Consider the following 22710-nt stretch of genomic DNA (forward strand, 5'->3'; position numbering starts at 1 on the left):
AAGATGAAGATTTTTAGGGTTCTAAGGTTGAGAGAATGCGCTTACTTCGCAAACGGTTTGAGAGCAAATGTGTTTGTTGTGAGTGAGTAGTGTGTGAATTGACAAAGTGTTAAAAGTAAAACGATTGCAATTCAAAAGAGACAAACAAACATAACATTAATGACAAAATTGGGGGCGCGTGAAAAGTACTTTCAAAGCTTTTAAATCATCATTGCCCTTTTTAGTTATACACCAACACATACAGGCCACGTAAGAAGTTCACAGAGTAACTACCAGGTTAGTGGGCCAGAAGTTACTTTAAAAAGTAACTCCCAACGTTTCCACTTATTCAACTATTCAGAAGCAACAAATCCAGCTTCTGGACTTCAGATGCTGATGTCATCATCAGAAGCGAGTTTTCCTCAGAACCTCAATAAAGAGCTTCTGATGGACTACTGCTTCTGAACTAACTTCAGAACCTAAAATCCTATTCAGGAGCAAGCAAACATTTAATCAGACACGAAGTGCATGTTCAAATTTTTCTTTATAAAATCAAATCTTTCAACAGTTAAAGGCTTAGTAAATATATCAGCCCATTGATTTTCAGTATCAATGAATTGTATATCTAAAATTCCTTTTTGAACATAATCTCTGATAAAATGGTGTTTGATTTCAATGTGCTTAGCTCTTGAATGCAAAATTGGATTTTTAGACAAACAAATAGCAGCAGTATTATCACAATAAATGGGAATACTGTTAGCAGTTATCTGATAATCTTCCAACTGATGTTTCATCCAAAGTAGTTGTGTACAACAACTTGCAGCTGAAATGTATTCTGCTTCTGCTGTAGACATAGCAATAGTTGTTTGTCTTTTGCTAGCCCAGGATATAAGATTATCACCCAGAAATTGACAATTGCCACTGGTTGATTTTCTTTCAATCCTATCACCAGCATAATCAGCATCACAGAATCCAATTAGCTTATAATCTAAGGATTTCCTATAAAGGAGTCCAAGATTAGTTGTTCCCTTCAAATACCTGAAGATTCTCTTGACAGCAGTCATATGAGATTCTCTAGGATCTGATTGGAATCTTGCACACAAGCATACACTGAATAAAATATCTGGCCTAGATGCAGTGAGGTATAACAAAGAACCAATCATACCTCTATACAGCTTCTGATCTACTTTAGCTCCTTCATCTTCTTTGCTCAGGTTGCACGTAGGATGCATTGGAGTGTTCATCACTTTACAATCTTCAAGTTTGAACTTCTTCAGAAGCTCCTTTGTGTACTTTGATTGATGAACATAGACTCCATCTTTGCATTGATTGATTTGAATGCCAAGGAAGAACTTCAGCTCTCCCATCATGCTCATTTCAAATTCATCCTGCATTAACTCAGAAAATTCCTTGCAAAGAGATGCATTAGTAGAACCAAATATTATATCATCAACATATATTTGCACAACAAGAATATCTTTCCCAAGGGTCCTTCTGAAGAGTGTAGTGTCAACCTGTCCTCTCTTAAAATCATTTTTGATTAAGAAATTACTTAGTCTATCATACCAAGCTCTGGGAGCTTGTTTCAAGCCATATAGTGATTTCTTCAGTTTAAAAACATGGTCAGGATATTTAATATCCTCAAATCCAGGAGGTTGCTTAACATACACTTCTTCTTCTATGACACCATTGAGAAATGCACTCTTGACATCCATCTGATATAATATTATGCCATGATTAACTGCATAGGAAAGAAGTAACCTGATTGCTTCCAATCTTGCAACTGGAGCAAACGTTTCAGTGTAATCAATGCCTTCTTGTTGACTATACCCTTGTGCAACAAGTCTGGCTTTGTTTCTTGTTACTTCACCTTGCTCATTCAGCTTGTTTCTGAATACCCATTTTGTTCCAATAATGTTCTTGTGCTGAGGTTTGGGTACCAGATCCCACACATCATTTCTTTGAAATTGATTCAACTCTTCTTGCATAGCTAGGATCCATCCATCATCTGAAAGTGCTTCATCAACTGTTGTAGGTTCAATCATTGAGATTAGTCCAATCATTGACTCTTCTTGTCTGAAATGTGATCTTGTTCTTCTTGGACTATCTTTGTTTCCAATGATTAGCTCCTCAGGATGTGAAGACTTGTGTTTGAATGTGTTTCTGGGAGGATCTTCTTGATGTGAGCCATCTTGTGCTTCATCAGAAGCAGTTTCATCTTGCGCTTCTGATGTGGGTTCAGCTTCTGGACTATCTTCAGACTCAGCTATCTGATCAGGTTCTGGAGTAGCTTCAGGAACCTGTATCTCTGCAAAACTTTCACCCTGCTTTGAAGTTTTATCTTCAAGCTCCTTGTCATCAAATTTAACGTGCATAGATTCTTCAACACAGAGTGTTTCTGAATTATACACTCTGTATGCCTTTGACCTTTCAGAGTAACCTAAAAAGATTCCTCTTTGGGCCTTGGCATCAAATTTCTTTAGGTAGAGCTTGTTGTTCAGAATGTAACAAGTACATCCAAATTGATGAAAGTAAGAGATATTGGGTTTTCTTCCTTTAAAGAGTTCATATGCCGTTTTCTCCAAAATAGGTCTAATATAGATCCTGTTTTGAACATAGCATGCTGTATTCACTGCTTCTGCCCAAAAATGTTTTGGTAAATTGTTTTCATGAATCATGGTTCTGGCCATTTCTTGTAAAGTTCTATTCTTTCTCTCTACAACCCCATTTTGTTGTGGTGTTCTAGGAGAAGAGAATTCATGGAAAATTCCATGTTTTTCACAAAAAGCTTCAAATGGCTCATTTTCAAATTCTCCACCATGATCACTTCTGACTTTCAAAATTTTTGACTCTTTTTCAGATTGAATTTGAGTGCAGAAGCTACTGAATACATCACACGCAACATCTTTACTCTTTATGAATTTCACCCAAGTCCATCTGCTGTAATCATCAACAATGACTAATCCATATCTACTTCCATATAAGGATGCAGTACTCACTGGTCCAAATAAATCAATATGGAGTAATTCTAAAGGTCTTGAGGTTGAGACAATGTCTTTGGTTTTAAAAGATGATTTCACAATTTTCCCTCTCTGACATGCACCACAAAGTGCATCTGAATGATAGTCAATGTCTGGTAGCCCTTTAACAAGTTGTAACTTACTAAGCTTAGAGATTAACCTCCAGTTAGCATGTCCCAACCTTCTGTGCCACATCCATTTCTTATCATTCACTGATAGTAGGCAAACCACCTTCTGATCAGCCAGTTCAGAAAAATTGATTTTATAGACATTGTCAACTCTCTTTCCTTTGAACACAATGGATTTGTCTTCCTTGTTGATTACTGTACAGTTGGGTTTTTCAAAAAGCACATCATAACCATTATCACAAAATTGACTAATGCTCAAAAGGTTATGTTCAAGACCATCTACCAACCATACATTATTAATTGAGGTAGAGGAATTACCAATAGTTCCTGTACCTATGATCCTGCCTGACTGGTTGCCTCCAAATTTCACATTTCCTCCCTCTTTCATTGTTAGGCTGAGGAACATGGACTTGTCTCCTGTCATGTGTCTTGAGCAACCGCTGTCTAGGTACCATGATCTTTGCTTTGGCACTGCTCTTAGACATACCTGCATTATTCACATTTTTAGATTTAGGTACCCATTGTTCTATGGGTCCTGGAAGGTTAGTACTTAAGGCTTTACTCTTCACTTCTTGTACCTTGTGCTGTGAGTTGGGTTGCTTCTGATTAGCCATCACCTTAGGTTTTGGTACTTCAGAAGCAGTAACTGTCTTCTTCTGAAACTTAGACTTCAGAACCCCAGATTTTGGTTTCACCAGACTCTGAGGAATAGGTTCTGATCTTTTCAGGATCCTAACCTTTGAAGTTTTGGAATCAGATTTGATCATAGCCTTTGACTTAGAGTTCTTTGGCTTTGAAGTAATCTTAGCCTTAGAACTAGAAGCTTCAGGTTCTGATTGAACAACAGTTTCCAACTCAGCCCCTTCTGGTACAAAGAATGTTTTCAGACCTTCCTTGATGCATTCACAACAAGACTTTAGATTGGTTTTCTCCAGTTTCACTTCTGGAAAGCCAATTCCTCTGCCATTGTTCTTGTAAATGCTATAAATCATAGAAGCCACTCTGCTTCTGTCAATGCCAGATATAATGAAGTCTTCAAGAGCAATTTCATGATTACTTAAAGGTTTTTCATTACACTTTTCTTGTAGCTTCTGACATAAGAACCTGAGCTGATCTTCATATGTTTTACACATGAAGTCAAAGCCCCTAAGTCCCTGTTCAGAAGCTTTCAGATCCAATAGAGTTGATTTTTGCTGTTGTACCAAATCAGCATATTTTTCTTTTAAATCCTTCAACTCATTGGTTCTTACTTCAAAATGTGTAAGAAGTTCTTTAAGTGACTCAACAAGTTCATCTCTGGGAATTTTGGAATATACCTCATTTTCATCTTCTGAGTCTGAATCTGATCCAGCTTCTGAAGTTGCTGTTGCTACCAACCCAACAGCTACCTTTGCATCTTCATCAGCTTCCTCTTTATCAGATCCAGATTCACTACCCAAATCATCCCAGGTTGCCATTAAACTCTGCTTAATCTGCTTCTTGAGTTTGCTTGGTTTGAAGGTAGACCTCTTTGACTTGTCCTTTGACTTTTCTCTTTGAAGATCAGGGCATTCAGCAATGAAGTGACCTGGCTTCTTACAGTTGAAGCATCCCTTCTGATCTTCTTTCCTTGAGCTTCTGGAGTTACCCCTTCTGGAGAGAAACTTTCTGTTCTTCTTGGCCAGATATTGAAGTCTGTTTGAGAGCATGGCCATTTCAGCAGCATCTGGTTCAGAGTCTGAACTTGACTGTTCTTCCTCTTCAGATTCAACCACTTTGAGAGCTTTTGATGACTTGCCTTTGGATGGAAGAGCTATTGATTTACTCTTCTTAGTAGACTCATGTTCATTAAGACTTAACTCATGAACTTTGAGAGAACTAACAAGATCTTCGACACTTAAAGTGTTTAAATCTTTAGCTTCCTCAATGGCAGTCACTTTTGGTCTCCATCTGGCAGGTAAGCTTCTGAGTATCTTGCTTACATGATCAGAAGCAACATAGCTCTTCTTTAGAATCTGTAGACCAGAAACTAAGGTTTGAAACCTTGAGTACATCTCCTCAATAGTTTCATCATCCTTCATTTTGAATAACTCATACTGATGTACAAGCAGGAGAGCCTTTGCTTCTTTGACCTTCTTGCTCCCTTCATAATTTGAACAGAGAGAAGCAAACATAGCTTTAGCAGTGGATTTGTCACTCATCTTCATGTATTCTGCTTTGGGTATGGCAGTGACAAGAGCTCCTCTGATAATATGATGCTTCTTGTAAAGTTTCCTCAGTTCTGGAGTATGTTTCTTTCTATCCACAGCAGCTCCTTCTTCATCAAGGACTAAACCACCAACGCCGTCTTCCAGAATATCCCACAATTCTTCATCTAGGCTCATGATGTAACTGTAAAAATTGGTCTTCCACCAAGAGAACTCTTCAGCATCTCCATTGAACTTTGGAACTTTTCCAACACTGGTTTTCTTACTATCACTATAATCATGTGAGACATTTTTATAGCTAGTATCACCATCAGGAGGAGGAGTAGTCATGTTTTTCTCAGATCTTTGACTGTTGCACGGTTAAGTGATACACAACAGACCAAGGCTCTAGATACCAATTGAAGGTGAGAAAAACACAAGAAGGGGGGTTGAATTGTGTTTTGAAAAATTCTTCGTTTCTCTAAATAACTGAATACACTGATCAGAAGCTAAGTGAGACAGCTTCTGAAGTGATGATCAGAATTTAAATGCAGCGGAATAAAACAGAGAGAGAGAAGAAGAACGACACAAAGCAATTATACTGGTTCCTTCCATAATCCGGAAGTAGTCCAGTCCCCCTTGCACTTCCAAGGAGATTTCACTATGAGTAATATCTGATTACAAATGCTCAAGCACACAAGCAAGAGACTTCCAATGCTCAAGCACACAAGCAAGAGACTTCCTTTGCTCAAGAACACAATCAAGAGACTTCCTGCTCAAGCACAACTGCAAGAGACTTCCTAACTAAACAAAATTACACAGAAAATTGTTTAAGGTTGAACACTTGATATACAATCAGAGGTGCTCACAATACAAATCAGATACAGACTCAATGGACTTAAGAATTTCTAAGATATGACTTTGAGACACAGAAATTCTAAGTGAATGCAGAACAATTTCAGCAGAGGTTTGGTACTTGTGAAAATCTTTGTGAGTCTTTCGTTCAGCGTTCTTGCATTGCCAATTCTCTAGGTCTTCACTCCTTTATATAGAGGTGTGAAAGAGACGTTGTGAAATTGCCAGCACACCAAAGAGTCGTTGTTGAAGCTTGATCTTTCACCAATGATCTTTTGCCTGATTTGGTTGTTGTCCTATGAAGAACAAATTTGAAATCCATTCCTTATCCAAAGGAACATCTATGCAGGCGAGACCGTATTCTGGAGCTGTTTTCTTGTCTTGAAGTGCAGACACAAAACAGAGTAGTGGAGAACGTGGTTGTACAATTCGTACAAAGTACAATGTCAACGCTTTCGTCCAAATTGCAAACACACACCTTCAAACACCTTTGAAATGACCGTTGCAAGCTCCACTAATCCTTTGTTTGTGTTTTCGAATCCAATAGACAGCTTTTGCATTGATGATTCTTCAATTCTTGATTCTTTGCAAATCCAGTTGATATTCAGCTTCTGGTGAAATGGCTTCTGATGAGGCAGCTTCTGATGATGCAGCTTCTGATGATGCAGCTTCTGATGAGATGACTTCTGCAGCTTCTGATGATGCAGCTTCTGATGATGTGACTTCTGGACCTCTTGTCTTCAGGAGCACTATTCTTCAGGAGCGCTATTTCTTCAGGAGCAGCTTGACTTCAGGAGCGCTATTTCTTCAGGAGCAAGTTGCCTTCAGGAGCGTCCAAGCTTCAAATCTTTGTTGTTTCCATAGCTCTTTATTTGCTCATTCAGAACCAATGATGATGTAACTTTATAATTATGGTCCTGTACACTTGAACAAATATTAGCTAATCCAATTTACAATTTTTAATACCTTGTTATCATCAAAACTCTTTAAGGTTTATTGTTAAACACATTTTGTTCCAACAGAGAGTAGAAGAGAAAGAACAAAAAAAATTAAAAAAAGGAACGATTTTTAATTCCGGTGCGGCGGCGCCGCCACGATGGCTCGCCGGCCACCGCACCGGAGCCCTCCGGCCACCACTCTTCTCGTCGGAGAAGATAAAGAAGGAAGGAGAGAGAAGAGAGCTTCTCTCTCTAAGGATGTGTTTGGTATAGAAGAGAAGTTGTGAAGAGAGAAATAGGTGAGAGAGAGTTTGAGAAGAGAGAAGTATGTGAGAAATAAAGTAGATTTAAGGGATTGTTTGGTACAAGAGATATACTAGAGAAATAGAAGAGAGAGAAATGCTATTATTTTTGAAATGACCAAAATGCCTTTCCTATTAATATTAGTGTTATTAATTATGTGATTTACATTTTACATAATCAAAATATTTTTCTTAAATATCTGTCAGCGTGAATTAATTAAAACTAACTTATGGTTGGTGAATAAATTCAAATTAATTATTTTCGATGAATTAATTAAAATTAATTATTTTCGACTAATTTTTTCAATTAAGTAATATATTAAATTTAAATTAAAAAACAATTAAATTAATTTAAGTTAACCTAAATTATTAAGTTATACGATGAGAGTCACTCCCTAACCTCATCATCTTCCTCAACTTTTCCAATTTCTTTTTCCTACTTCTCTCTTGCGATCAATTTTTCTGATCCACCATAACCCCAAAAGAACAAATTCACCATGAGCCTCCTCTAATAAAAAATACAGTAAGATTCTTTTCAATTGGGTTGCTTGAAGACTCATTTCTGTTTTACTTTCATGATAAAATTTCTTCAGCTGGGCAGTGCCAAAAAAATAGAAAAGATGGTGTACATGACAGGGGCATTAATGGAATAGAAAATATCAGCTTCCCTTTTTCTCTTTTCTTCGCACCTCAGCGAAGAAAGCAAAAAGCTGAGGGTCCCACAATTATTTGGTCTCTCTTCTGTATTTCTCGCCAAACCAAACGATAGAAGTTGGGCTTCTCTCTTCTATTTCTCTCTACGATGACTCTCTCGCTGCTATTTCTGCTCAACCAAACAAAGTGTAAAAGAAGGTAGAGAGAGAGAGGGAAAGAAAAAATGATGAAAAAAACCAGCACCACCTATATATATTACCAGGCCGAACCGGTTCAGCCCTTGAACCGGTCTGAACCGGCCTAAACCCAGCCACAAGGCCCAATTCTGTCTTTTTTTAATTACTGCACCTCCCATTCACTGCCTGCACCCCCCAGCATCTAATTTTTATTTCTTCTACATGCATTTTATTTCTCTCTCGCAACTTTAATTTCCTCATGCATTTTTATTAGTTTAAATTTGTTATTCAACATTTGCATTATTTATTCATGCATATTTATTTTCTGTCGTTTTTTTTTAACTTCGTTTTGTCTGCAACTCTAACTCAAACCAGAGTATCGTTCGTGTGGACTGAATTTTTGTTTGTTTCGCTCATTTATTCTGCTTTTTGTAATCAAACTAGAGTGGTGTATGCAGGGTGTTCCCAGCCGTGTGTTTCACACTTAGTTGTTGTCGGATTTAGTTTGCTTTTATCTTAAGTACTGATGATTTGTTCAAGATGTTTGATACTTTAATTCTGCAATTCATATATAGAGGTCTGATAATATTCTCCAGCTGTTGGGAAGAGTTTGTTGCGGTGTTCATTTTTCTTTCGATAGCTTATTGAAGATATATGTCCCTTTTTTTAAGAAGTTCTTGTATCCATATTCTTATTTGTATTTTCAATTTTTTATTTTTGTTTGGAGTTCTTGCTTTTTTTTAATCAATGGTTTTTTGTTTGTATAGGAATTTAGATTTCTGCGAACTAATCTCTCTATTTTTAGAGATACATTTTGACTTAGGGGTGTATTGGATTGAGATTTTAAAAGATTATTTTGGCAAACAAAATCCTGCAGATTTTAAAAGACTTTGTGTGATTCTATTGATTTTATGGGATTTTAGGAGACTTTTTTAAAACGACTTTGTGTAATCTCTCTATGTTTATTGGGGTTGACAGTGTGTTGCGTAAGCAATTTTTTTATTTTTTTTAATTCGTTTTATCTGCAACCCTGAGACTAAGGCAAAGCTTTCTTCTACTGTGCAGAATTCCAAGTTTGACTTTGAGTTTTTTCCAATCGGTGGTTGTGAATGTTATTCGAGGGGACAATGAACTTGATGAGCATCTAGATTTCTTTTTTGTTAGTCTGTGAAAGCATGTAGATTCATATGGTTTATACAATACATTGTGTAAACAGTTTGTCCGTTTTGTATTGTGTTTTCTACAATATGTTTAATATTTCTTTGTGTTTTGAAAGTGCATGGGTGAAAAAGGGAAACAAGGTGAACAGTTTCGAACAAAAAGGGGTATTTTTTACATTGTGAAGTTGAACAGTCTGTGAAAGGATGTGCTCTTTATCAATGCATCTTTAGCACAACAGAGTACAGAAAGAGAGATTGTATTCTTCTTTGTGGATTTCCCCTTGATGGTTAATATTATGTATGTGTGCTTTGGTGGTTTTTGTATTATTGCTGCTGTTGCTGAGTGATAATATTTATTCTTAACCGAATATATTTGGTCTGCTCACGTTGTTTTCGAACTTAAATAAAAATTAACAGGATATTCCAGCCGTGCGTTGCACGGGTTCGTACACTAGTAAGGAAGACAAACTTCAATATCAATACTACCCTCTTCTGCCCCACCAAACATAGTAACTTTACCAATATTTTTTTGAAGTCCAACCCCATTCTTAACTGCAATTGGCTTACCCCAACCAAAGTCATTACCATAAAAATCAAATATTGGGGAATTGCTTACTAAATACACATTAGTACTTCTTAACGTACCTGGCTCTCCTATAATCGGTGTTTTCAACCAAGACTCATAGTTATTCATTACCTTCTCATGATGAGATTCCTTGGAAATCATCTTGTTCATTTCCATAGCAGCCTTACCAATCCCACCTTCCTTAATTAGTTCCCCTACTTTCATGATTACAGCTCCATACACTCCGATCGCGTTTCCAAAATAATTCTCTGCTAACTCTGGACACATTCTTGTCCTACAATCTATTGGTAACCTCAAAACAGTCTTTTCTTCTGGTTTAAGATTTTGTTTACTTATAGTTAAACGCCAAAAGTGACTTAAAAGCGCTTGCAGTGAAGATATTATTATTTTACCACCACCGCTACTACTATTACCATTACTACTACTAATTTCTGCATTAGCTTTTGATTTGAGTTCCATAATTTGTTCCTTTGTGAAGTGGAAGATTCGATGAGGAGGTGATACTTCACATTGTTGACTTTGTGATTCCTTTGTGAAAGGAAACTGTATGGGATGGTTAATGTTGTTTGGAAAGAAACGTTCGAAAGAAGGGATTTTTGTTGGTTGATTGAAACCATGTGAGATTTCAACCCAAGAATTGACGAATTGCCAAAACGACTTGGCATCTACAACCACATGGTTCATTTCAATACCAATGAAGATACCGTCGATTAACTCTGTTACTTGAACTGCAAGCGATGGTTGTGATGTACCTTCGTAGTTTTTAACTCCGTTGAGATGAAATAACGAGTGAACAATGGGAGGAACATAGTCGGGTTGAAGGATGTCAGCAATGGTAGTGTTTTCTGCTATGGCGTGGACAAACAACGCACCATCGTTGTTGCAAATGATGGAACATGACGCATTGTTACCGTCGTGGTGTTGAGATATTACAAAGACGACCAACGAGGGGTGGAAAGAAATTGAGAGTAGAGGAAAGTGTTTGTTTAAGATGTTGGATTTGGTTGGTTTTAGGTTTATGGAAAAGTAGGCCTTGTTGGATTGGTTCTATTTTTAGTAATCCTAGATCCCATGGAGTTAAATGGATAATTTTGTGAGTTGATTTGTCACCACCATGATTTGTTGCTTGGATTGTACTAGTTGAGATAAGTTGAATGCCTGTCATAGTGAGTGAATCAAGGCAATGTATAGAATGAGATGTGATGAGAGGAGCAATATATAATATAGAGAAATATCCTACCCGTTTGTACGTAGGGCCTCATTTAAAGACATAACAAAGTTTTGTAAGGACTTAGTCGGTCCTTAGATTAGATACCGAGTTTTTAAAAAAATATATAGAGAAATATCCTTGAAATATACTTATCATGGATCTTGAAAGGTTAATCAAATTTTTATTTTTTTTTCAAAGAGGAAAAATAATTTTATTAAAACCACATACACCTCATAGGACAGGCAAGGTTATATAGGTGCCAAATGATAGAAACAAAATGAAAATATTATACTAAAATCAAAATCTACATAGAACAATAATTTGATGTACAATGGGATTATATAACTGCAACCGACTCACCCAACTGCAGTATTTTTTAGAGAAGGAGGGAAAAGGAAGCCCTCACACAACACTATCAGCTGATTTTATATAACTACTAGGAACTAACAGTCCAATAATTATATGATGCTATCAACAATAAATTGCTCTATCCTTTTAATGAATAAGTCCAAGTGATAAGAGACTAGAGCCCCTTAAACAAGGGATTATACTTTCTATGACTCTAGAGTATGAAAAAATTATGTTCGGAGGAGAGAACCCATCTTTTATTGAGATTAATCACCATTAAACAACGGTTAAAACTTGATACCTAAAACATGATAAAAGAATTTTTTTTGAGGGAAAAAGAAATATATTATATGACAGCTCTTTGATAAGAGCTCAAAAATTAATTGCAAGAGAAAACAAACCTGAAATTTAGTTAAATTCAGTTGGAAAGTAATCAAGTATAAAATGTAGCATGGTGTTAATATCCAATCAAACTTTAGAGTATAGAATTATTAGTAAAAAGCAAGTACATCGCATACTATATATATATATATATATATATATATATATATATATATATATATATATATATATATACACACACACACACACACACACACGTTCATTGTAAAATATATTAGGGTCCGTTTATTTATTTATTTATTTTTTGTAAAGAGGGTCCGTTTATTTAAGATTCTTAAAAAATAACATTTTTTATGTTTTAGTTATGTTTTTACTCAAAAGTTAGGTTCGCGTGTAAGTTTTTTATTTTGTTAAAAAATAATACTCCTATTTATGTTGAAAATGAAAAAGCTAACCCGAATAGATTATAGTAAAGCTTGTTTCATTGTTTTTTTTTTTGACAGTCAAATATTGTAAAGCTTGTTTCATCGTTTTTTTTGTTACGTTTCATTGTTGTTAAAAATGAAAGAAAGCGAAGCATCGAAGGAAATGAAGATGTTGAAACAACAATAGTTCACAACTTACATTAGTACAGATATACGCCTATACCCATTCCTCTTCCTCTTCTTAAATCATTAGACACTCATGCAAACTAATAAAGTAACGCACACCCCCTCAAAGAAAAAAGTAACACATGTCCATGGTCATCTCAATAAAATTGAAGGTCTATCTAAAATATTAAAAATGGTCCCATGTTTAAATATCAATCAATAGTGTTTTTTTTAATCAAAGTTATAATAATGATAATAAAAAGTTAACAACCCCTCTTAGGAGAACCAACTACCGGTCTAACCACCTAAAAATCCTATCACAAACCCTCATCGCAACTGCATAATTAATAAAAGATGACTGACAGGTTATGCCTCATCCAGACACAAGGCACACAAGGTAGCCGCATGATCTTGCATCACTCTATGCCTCAAGAGATCCACTCTAGTCGGTATCATATCAAGGAGGAGTTGCCAGGAGAACACTTGCACCTTGGAGGGAGCTATACTCTTCCAAACCAAGGTTAGAATATTAGAAAGATCGTCCACTCTACTTACACTTCAAGATTAGTCTCATAAATGTAACCACACTTAGAGTGAGCTGAAAACAACCTGTTCGAACTATGCTTCCAAGAAGCTCCTAGGGTCTTTAATTTTTAGGGTTTACCCCTATAAGAAGGCCTTAATAAAGGAACGGGAAATAAATAGTCTTGCAGTGAAGAAAACCCTTTGCCAAACTTAAAAAGTAAGAATCAACATTCACCCCCATTATAATACTTTTTGCAAAATTAACTCAGAGACCCGATGCCAGGTCAAAGCAACACATAGTAGTGTTCAAAGTCCAAAAATTAGTCATCGATGCTTCCCCAAAGAAAAGGGCATCATCGACATATTGAAGATGTGACGCAAACAACCCAACAAAATCAACCTGGAATCTAGTGAAATCCCCTAACTCTTTTTCCATCTTAATGGATGTGCTCAACCCTTTCACTACTAGAAGGAAGAGGAATAGGTCCAACGGGTCTCATTGCTTAAGCCTTTTATGGATATTGATGTATTATTTCATGCACCCATTCACCAACACAGAGAGTACTCCCGAGAACACACAAATACAAGATCTCCATTTTGAATAAAAGCCCAAGCGCCCCATCATATAATCAAGAAAACTCCAACTCAATGAGTCGTACGACTTCTCAAAATCTACCTTGAAAATCAAACAGGGTTTCTTAGACCTTAAAGTCAAATCTATAATCTCGTTCACTGCCACTACCTAGTCAACCAAGTGCCTTCCTATGCGGAAAGAAGATTTATTAGGTGAAATAATTGTATACATCACCCCTGCTAACTGACCAGTTAAAATATATAAAGCGACCCAAGAAAGGAGATAGGATGGAAGTTACCCAACTAGAGGGGGGAAGTTCACCTTACGGATCAGAGTAACAAAGTAAGAGGATAAACTCTTCGAAAGGCTAGCATTAGCAAATAGTTCTCAAACATAACCCCCACCTTAAGGATGAGAAGTGATCAAAACCTCTTCAAGAAAACAAATTTAAACTCACATGAGCCTGAAATCTTATTACCATATGATTCCTAAAATCATCACCTCTATCTCTAAAGGACAAAAGGGGTGTGGTCAAGGCCAGCTTGTCTTGGTCTAAAATCTGGTTTAAACTGAATGTTGTCTATCGTTGGCCGATCATAAGCAGATTCAATAAAATTTGGTCAGATAAAAATCGCATAATCTCTTCCCTCACCTCTCCAACATTTTCACCCACCTGTCACCCACACGAATAGCGAAGATGGAGTTCCTCCTGCGCCTAGCTTTTATACATGCACGAAAGAACCCTGAATTAGCAGCCCCGTCTTTCAGCCACTTCAACTTAGATCATTAGATGGTTTGAGAGTCTCTACGCATAAGGAGTGACAACAAGTCCGTAAGCGAGAGATTACGATCTCTGAAAACATAAATTACCAAACACCTCCTTATTTCAGCTTTTAAGATTGTATTTCAAGACTTTAAGCTTCTCTTTAAGGATATGGGTCATATTGTAATGATCATATTTAAAAGAAAAAATTGGAGAAGAGAAAAATTATTTTCAATTAAAGTATCACTACTGGAAGCAATAAGGTGGTTTGGCACATAGTTTGGGGGAGAAACATATAGATCGGAGTTGATAAGAAGGTGAAGAGCTCAACATTTTTCTAACAAAATGTAACAACTACCTATTAACATTGACCATTTAAAAAATAAAATAAAATTATATCTATATATAGGTTTGCTAACTTAGACCAACAAAAAACATGAAGGTCCAAGTTAGCAAAAGTGCACCTTTTTATTTGGACAAAAAAACCAATATACACTAGCGTATACCAATTTTTTTTTTTTTTGGTAGTGGTCAGGGTTTGGACCCCGGACCTTGCATATTTTATGCATTGTCCCAATCAACTGAGCTAAATTCACGAGGACAATGTATACCAATTTAAAGTAAGAGATAGTTTAGTAAATATCCCTCAAGCTATTTGTTATAAAATAAAAGTGGGTATAAGTTAACAAATTGGTGCAAGTTAACAAATATGTTTTAATGAAAACTACTAAAGTAACCCTCAAGCTATTTGTAATAAAATAAACGGAAATTTTAGTAATTTATCTAATTTATTAACGGATACATCAGACACATGTACAATCAAATCTATATTCATATTTATAAGGTAACGGGTAGTTAAATATCCTTTTATTATACCTGTTGATACCCGTTAAACTATATGTCCCGTACCCATCACATATTTTATATGAAGATATCAACGGGCACAAATTTTTTTGCCATCCCTACCTTAGAATACAATTAAGGATTCCATAAATATTAAGTATTTATTGAGAAAAAAATAATTTTAAAAATTCTGAAAAACATTTTGACATAGTTTTCAATAGAAAATTTATATTTTGGTACCAAACATGTGCTTTTATGGCACATTTTAGCATTTCAATTACTCCATAGAGGTTAGTCAAAAAAAAAAAATTACTCCATAGAGGTTGACCAAATATTTTGGAGTATTTAATTGATATATTTGTAAATAAAAAACAATCATTAAGGGTGTGTTTGTTTCAAGTTTACCAAATTTATTCCTAGGAATAACATTCCTTGGAATATAAAGATGGGAATTTTATTCCATGGTATTTAGAAAAAAGATGTTTGTTTCACACTATAATATTCTTTGGAACCATAAAAATAGGAATTATAATAGGAAATTACTCATGAACTTATTCTCATCTCCATGGGAACTTTATTCCCACCCTTTTCTTGGGGAAATTTTTTCTATTCCTAGGAACATTTTATATCCGGAATAAAATTTAGTAAACTTGTAACAAACATAGACATATATGTATTCCTATCGTTTTATTCTCAGGAATCTACAAATATAACTTGAAACAAACGCACCCTAATTGTGGAATGAATTAGAGGACAAAAAAGATCGGGTCAAAATAAAACTAAACATATGTATAGTATTTTCCAGTAAAAAATAAATATGTATAATTTGTATCCAAAAAATATATAAGTATAATAATTTTAAATATTTTGCGATGAAAATATTTAAAACATTAAATAGGCAGAATACTACTTCTCCGTCCTAAATATAAGGGAATAATCTTTTTTTAAGTTCATTGAATAATTTATGTATCTAGACTATAATATGTACTAAATACATCATTTATTCAATGAACTTTAAAAAAAGAATTTTCTCTTATATTTAGTATAATGAAAGACTAAGCATAATGATTGACAATAAAATTATTTGATATCTTTTACATGGTAACTTGGTCAAAAAAAATATCTTTTTTATGGTAATAAAATGATGTGATATTAAAAGCTTTTTATATTGCATTAAAAACATTTTATTTTCTTGACCAAAAAAAAAACATTTTATTTTAACTAATTAATATTAACATTTGCAATGTTTAAAATTAAAAAATGTCACTTTCATTAGTTTCAACAATATATATAACAACAACGATCATATCTTTCAATGTCAGTGCCATCAGTTAAAATATTGCGCAAGTATGATGATTTCATTCTCCAAAATTGTGTTTTCAATTTCCATGTTGCTAACAATTTTTCTTGCTTTGCAGTTTCAGGATGGTGAAAGTAATCCGTTTCGTAAAAAAAGAGTATTTGTTTACATTACCAGCAACCTAACAGATACCGAGCTAGGTCTTCACTGCAAAGACAAAGACACTGATTTAGGGTATCACACACTAAAATTTGGAGAAACTTACAGTTTTTCTTTTAGGCCTAGGATCTTTTTAGAAGCAGAATTGTACTTTTGTGGATTTCATTGGATGAAAGAAGTTCAATACTTTGACATTTATGTTGAAGTACGAGATGACAAAACTTGCAAAAGAGATTGTCATTGGACAATAAATAAATCAGGACCATGTAACGTAAGGGGTGTTGATACTGAATGCTTTAAATGGAACCCTAAAAATGGCACAGAAGAAATGCAACTTGGTGAAGACAATGGTACTCTTAATGTGTGATTTTTTTAGAGGATGTGTAACTTGTTCAATTCAGTTCTTCAATGAAATTTATGTAGAAGGAACAATAAATATAATGAAATAATGTGATAAACGTTTTTTTTTCCTATATTTTTCATTGATCATTACAAATTGTGAGTTTGATCTTCCTTTCTATCTCAATTTTTTTCTCACTTTGGTTTTCTTATACAAAATCTTATGGTGAATACTACATCTCTTATCTATTGTGAGAAATGAAAACTATTGATGACAACAATTAGATCACAATTAACCGTTTGATTAGTTTTAGGATTAAAAATACTCCAGTGACCTTATAATAACCTTCCACCGTTTATTAAAGTTGATTGATAACTTTTGGAAAACTTTGTTTTTTTGGATTCAACAACCAAAGCTGCAAACATTTTCACTCGGGTAGATTTTCTGGAGCAAATGAGAAAATCCAATGAAAATCATTGAACATTGGAATTCAATTCTTCTGCAAAAAACAAGTAGTTGAGTTCAAGTGATTAATGAGATTTTAGTCAACTACTTGTAGTTTATTTCTGGTATGTTTTAATGTGCATTAATGAATTTAATTGCATTGGTGTTCTACACAAATAGTAGTTCGTAATTAAAGTCTACAAACATAATGAACTTTACTCGCATTTCAATCCAAATACATTAACTTACTACAAATTTTTTAAAAGAAAAAATACAAATCAAAATATTCCAGCCGTGTAAGAGATTTTGTTCATAATAATCCAACCAGGCTGGAGATCCGCGGTCTCAATTTTTTTAAGGTTTAATATCAGTTTTGGCCCACTATGTTTCAAGAAGTTGCAATTTTGGTCCCCTAACAAAGTAAAATACAAAACCGCCCTTACGTATTGCCCCTTTTGCAGTTTTGGCCCCAGACCAATTTTGACCAAGTCAATGCACAAATGGACGCCACGTTTGTAATTTTTTTTATTAAAAAAATATATTTTATTTTTTTAATTAAAAAAAATTACATACGTGGCGTCCACGTCAGCTTTGACTTGGTCAAAATTGACCTGGGAGACCAAAACTGCAAAAGGGATAATACTTAGGGGGCGATTTTGTATTTTATTTTGTTAGGGGGCCAAAATCGCAACTTCTTGAAACGTAGGGAGCCAAAACTGCTATTAAGCCTTTTTTTTTTAATAAATAAAGGGGAATGTTAGTTAAATTAACATTTCCTTTTTTGACCGGGTTTGAATTTAGGACTTTCAACTATTATATGCAGACTCAAGGGTGATCAAATGATGATAAGAAGATATTGAAGGGCTTAAACACCAACTCCTCATTCTCTTCGGAAGGGATAGTGTATACCTGCAAACACTCATCGAAGGTGTATCTGCGGCATTTAAAAACTAGCAAATTGCAGGAAATTTATTTGAGGTTGTGCTTCCGTTCGCGATTGTTGAAAGCTTGGAACGAAAAAGTGATCTTTAATTCCAAATTTGTTGCGTTAAGCTTCTATTATGTGATAAAACCCAAGTGAATCATGAAAACTAAGTAGAAAGAAGAAAAGAGAGAAAACTCGAGATTAGAGGAAAAAGAGGGAAAAGTGAAAATTCAATGTGAAGATTTTATTCTTCTGTGAAATGTAATCAACAATAATTTACTCGGTCAGGTTAATCTCTAACGGACTAACTGACTCAAACTTATCCAACTAAATTAACTGACTCAAATTTATCCAACTAACTTCTAACTAGACACAACAATCTAATACAAGATTGTCATCTATCCGACGTGGAACTTGAATTTTTTTTCAATAGCTATAGCTTATTCCATCTATATTTGTAGATGGCTAGATGCACATTGAAGTGGATTATCTAACATAATAAGTGTAAGTCGCACTGTTCAGTGGAAGGTGACATGAAGAAGGGGAGGTTACACAATCGTGAATATTTCAAACGAGTTTTCACAATTTTATTCTTTGCAAAAGCGGTATCTATCACCGTTCTCCTATGAAAATGATCTGTCTTGGGTCTCTATGTTTGACGAGAAGAGGTGAAAGTAACATATCCAGATAAATCTTGTAAAAAAAAAAAAACTTATGACTAATAAGTTTCTGACCGATTTATGGGATTGTGTCGATGATATTGTTTATGTTCCTGTGAATTGGAATAGTTGTTTCCACGAAGTAGCACATTTTTTAGTTGATAGGCAAGAGTAAAAAATTCACACACAAAAGTTGAAGAGCACACTTTTAATTGCATTTGAGAAAAATCGGTGTGCGATATGTTTTATGGTGGAACTTAAATATTATAATCATTATTATTATTATTGATACAATGACTTATTTGGTGGCTTATTATTATTGATACAATGACTTATTTGGTGGCTACAACATTGCTCAAGATTTACTCCATTTGATTCTATATATTAGAAAAGAATAATGTTAGATGCAGCGAACAACATGTTCCCGAAAGAGTTGGCACATTATCATCCGTTAGATCTTGTGTTGTAAATGATTGACCGCTTCATCTAAAAAAAATTCCACCGCTTCATCATGATTAAATAACAATCAGATTTAATTAAAAACCAAATCACACCAAGAATGCCGTGTATTTCGGCCACTATAAGCTTTAATTGGACAAAATGGCTTTTCATGATCCCTTCGTGAAGAAATCTGTCGGGACATAGCAGTCCTCGATTGAACTTTTTCTTATATATAAGATTGGAGATAGTACTAAATACAACGAAATCTAGCGAATAACAAGACATGCATGACATTACCTAATATGAAAATTCTCGTGGTCAACAAATACAATGTTATCTTCCTTTCCAAAAATCACTTTGTTAAGATATTGCAAAAATAATAATAATTAACATATAGTCATCAAATATGGATTCTTTCTTTTCACTCAACAATGGTATTTTCCTTCTCTTTTTTTTTTTTTTTTTTTTCACTCTCTCCTTAACGTTTCTAAGAAGAATGGAGATTTCTTCTCTTTTTCTGCTACAATTATGTCTATAGCTTCTCACCAAAATGAATGAGTCAAAATGACTTTTTAATGCCTTGGCACAGAGAAGAAAAATGGACACAGTGTTGAACCCACAAACAGTCCAAGGTGCCTTTGATATGTGAGTCACACCCCACAATATTCAATTCCAACAACCATTTTTTATCTACATGAGATAGTTGTTATAGTCTTTTTAGTTTTTTTTGTTAATAATAAGTTTTTATAGTCTTTTAATATGTTTTGTTTTTGGAAAGGAGTTGTTATAGTCTTATAAACTATAGTAATATACTATAAAGTATGTCAACCAAAAAATTATATAATATAGTGTGGTGTGCTGTATGTTATTACGAAAATGTAAGTAAGCCAAGCAACGAGGAAATAAATCTATAACTTATATTCTCCTTCCTCTTGTTAATCACCATTCATTGTCCCTTCTTGCTTTACAAATTCTTAGTTATTGTAACCAAAGTAAGACCTTAGTTCAACTCTTCACTCAAAATGGTTGAGTCTTTCATCACCGATTCTCTTTCCAGGTTATTTTCCTTTTGATTTACTACTCAACTTTTTATTTGTGTTGTGTTCTTGGGATTGTAATTAATGCAATTAGTTAATTTTGTTTTGCTTTTCTTAATTATATAATATAATTAATTAGTCATCAAACTAATTGGAAAATGATGTTGGTTATAGTTACCCTCATCCAGATTATGCTGAGATAATTGTGGTTCGTCATGGTCAAACAATTTGGAATGCTGCAAAAAAAGTTCAGGTATTTTATTAAAAAAACATAGCATATGATTGGATATTGCTTCAACATGTTAATTATTTTTATTAAAAAATAAAATTATGCAAAGTGGCTTCATGTTTTATTGATGTATTTTATAAAATGATAGATACAAATTATATATATAATTGATCAATAACTATACATATTTTAGATTGGAAAGAGACAAATTCTTATTTACCTATCAAAAGATATGTAGAGGTTACTCACCTCACCTCACACTAATCAAAATATGATTTTGATTGGTGTCAACTCAGATACGTAATCTCTATCCAACTTTTGTTGATAGGTAATGTAGTTGTCACCTTAAATCAATAGATGATGAGAGAGCAACGTTGATGACTATCTCATCAGTGTCTATGTTTTAGGATTTAAGTTTCATTGGTCTAATGAAAAAACAATTGAATAGATAAACTAATGTGCACAATTACTCGAGCTCAATTGAATGATCCAACCTATCACGGTTCATTGAGAACCAAAACTCAAACAATTTATCAATAATAAGTGCTTGATAACATTTATTTCTGATATAAATATATTTTTTCTTATAATTCATTTGTGTACGTCCAATATTAATTAAATTCATACATACTTGTATATATAAACAGGGACACTTGGATGTTGAATTGAATGAAGTTGGAAGAGAGCAAGCGCGTGCAGTAAGTTGTTTTTGTTGAAATACATACAAACCAAATTTGGCTCCTTAATTACGTGATCACGACACTAATTCTTGTAATTTTTACAATGGAGGTGGCTGATAAACTATCCAGAGGACCAAAGATTTCTGCCATATATTCTTCTGATTTGCAACGTGCTTTTGAAACTGCACAAATAATTGCTTCTAAATGTGGAGGATTAGAGGTTTGATTTATATCCATAATTTTATTTTATTTTTCTAATAAAAACTTATTATAGAAAGTACAAAAGATTCTCTAGTTATCCCAAATACAAACAGTTTACCCCTTTTAAGTAATTGGACCGGCGCAAAAGTTATCGATCAAGGAAATCAACACGAGTTAGCCTCCCTCTAAGTATGCTTCAACGATACACTTCAATCGGAAAAGATGAATTAGACGAAGAATATTGAGTAAGAGGGGTTGAAGAGCCACACTATGAGTTGAAGTGTACTGGACGATCTAAACAACATCTTGAAAATCAAAATGTTAATTAAACTTACGTTCGATGTGAATATTCTCAGGTTGTCAAGGATTTCGACCTACGGGAAAGACACAAAGGAGATCTTCAAGGCCTACCTCATCATGAAATAGAAAAGACTAATCCCATTAGTTACAAGGCTATGATGTCTGAGAATGAAGATGAAGAAATCCCAGTAAGTACCATGGATATACAATTATGGTTTCTTTAAATTTGCATATACATAACACATGATGCATAAAAACTATTGTATATGTGCAGGGTGGTGGAGAAAGTATTACTCAACTTCTTGAACGTTGCAAATCTGCATTGCTAAGAATTGGCAAAAAATATAAAGGTAGCTCAATATTGATATTTTCTAAGATCTTTTTAGCTAACCCAAAAACTTCATTGTCATATATGATACTCATTCTTGGTACCTAACTTTATTGCAGGGGAGAGAGTCGTAGTTGTCTCTCATGGAGCATCCATTGAAATACTTTACAAGTGGGCTTGCACAAATGGATATGAAGGAAAAATACACAATGCATCTATCAGTATTTTTCATTTGTATGATGAGGAAAAATGGACCTTAAATATGTGGGCTAATGTTAGTCATTTGAGCCAAAATTGATTTCTCTACAATATACTCTTGGGAGTTGGGGTAATATAACTTCCGGTTAGGATGTAATGCATGTTGTTTCCTATCCAAAGTTAATAAAGAATTAAAGGCAACAGAAGAAAATAATGTTAAATCCAAGAACATAAACATCTCTCTGAATGTCTATTGCAAGCTTCTAATCCTCTAACAAGTGCACAACATGTTCCAACACTTGGGAAGTCAT

The 22710-nt window shown here is 34.3% G+C and overlaps 1 protein-coding gene and 1 pseudogene across 1 annotated transcript; one reads left to right on the forward strand and one right to left on the reverse strand.

Annotated features, from left to right (window-relative positions):
• Positions 1 to 9828: 9828 nt before the first annotated feature.
• On the reverse strand, positions 9829 to 11128 carry LOC146900987 (putative acetyltransferase At3g50280; annotated as a pseudogene).
• A 9176-nt stretch (positions 11129 to 20304) lies between these two features.
• LOC146900988 (phosphoglycerate mutase-like protein 4) lies at positions 20305 to 22638 on the forward strand. Its single transcript, XM_085736293.1, has 7 exons — positions 20305 to 20483; positions 20638 to 20716; positions 21340 to 21390; positions 21482 to 21592; positions 21930 to 22061; positions 22148 to 22223; positions 22321 to 22638. The coding sequence occupies exons 1-7, from the start codon at positions 20449 to 20451 to the stop codon at positions 22497 to 22499; spliced, it is 663 nt and encodes a 220-aa protein (XP_085592419.1). The 5' UTR covers positions 20305 to 20448; the 3' UTR covers positions 22500 to 22638.
• The last annotated feature ends 72 nt before the right edge of the window (positions 22639 to 22710 follow it).

Source organism: Medicago sativa, chromosome 8, assembly GCF_051527215.1.
Source record: "Medicago sativa cultivar Bolivia chromosome 8, Bolivia_mono, whole genome shotgun sequence".
Taxonomy (NCBI): domain Eukaryota; kingdom Viridiplantae; phylum Streptophyta; class Magnoliopsida; order Fabales; family Fabaceae; genus Medicago; species Medicago sativa.

What these genes read in the sequence shown, in the direction of transcription:
- LOC146900988 (XM_085736293.1), top strand. Translation starts at nt 20,449, where the DNA reads ATGGTTGAGTCTTTCATCACCGATTCTCTTTCCAG. An exon ending in ATGCTGCAAAAAAAGTTCAG is followed by an intron (nt 20,717 to 21,339) that starts GTATTTTATTAA and finishes ATATATAAACAG; the next exon opens with GGACACTTGGATGTTGAATT. An exon ending in CTAAATGTGGAGGATTAGAG is followed by an intron (nt 21,593 to 21,929) that starts GTTTGATTTATA and finishes GAATATTCTCAG; the next exon opens with GTTGTCAAGGATTTCGACCT.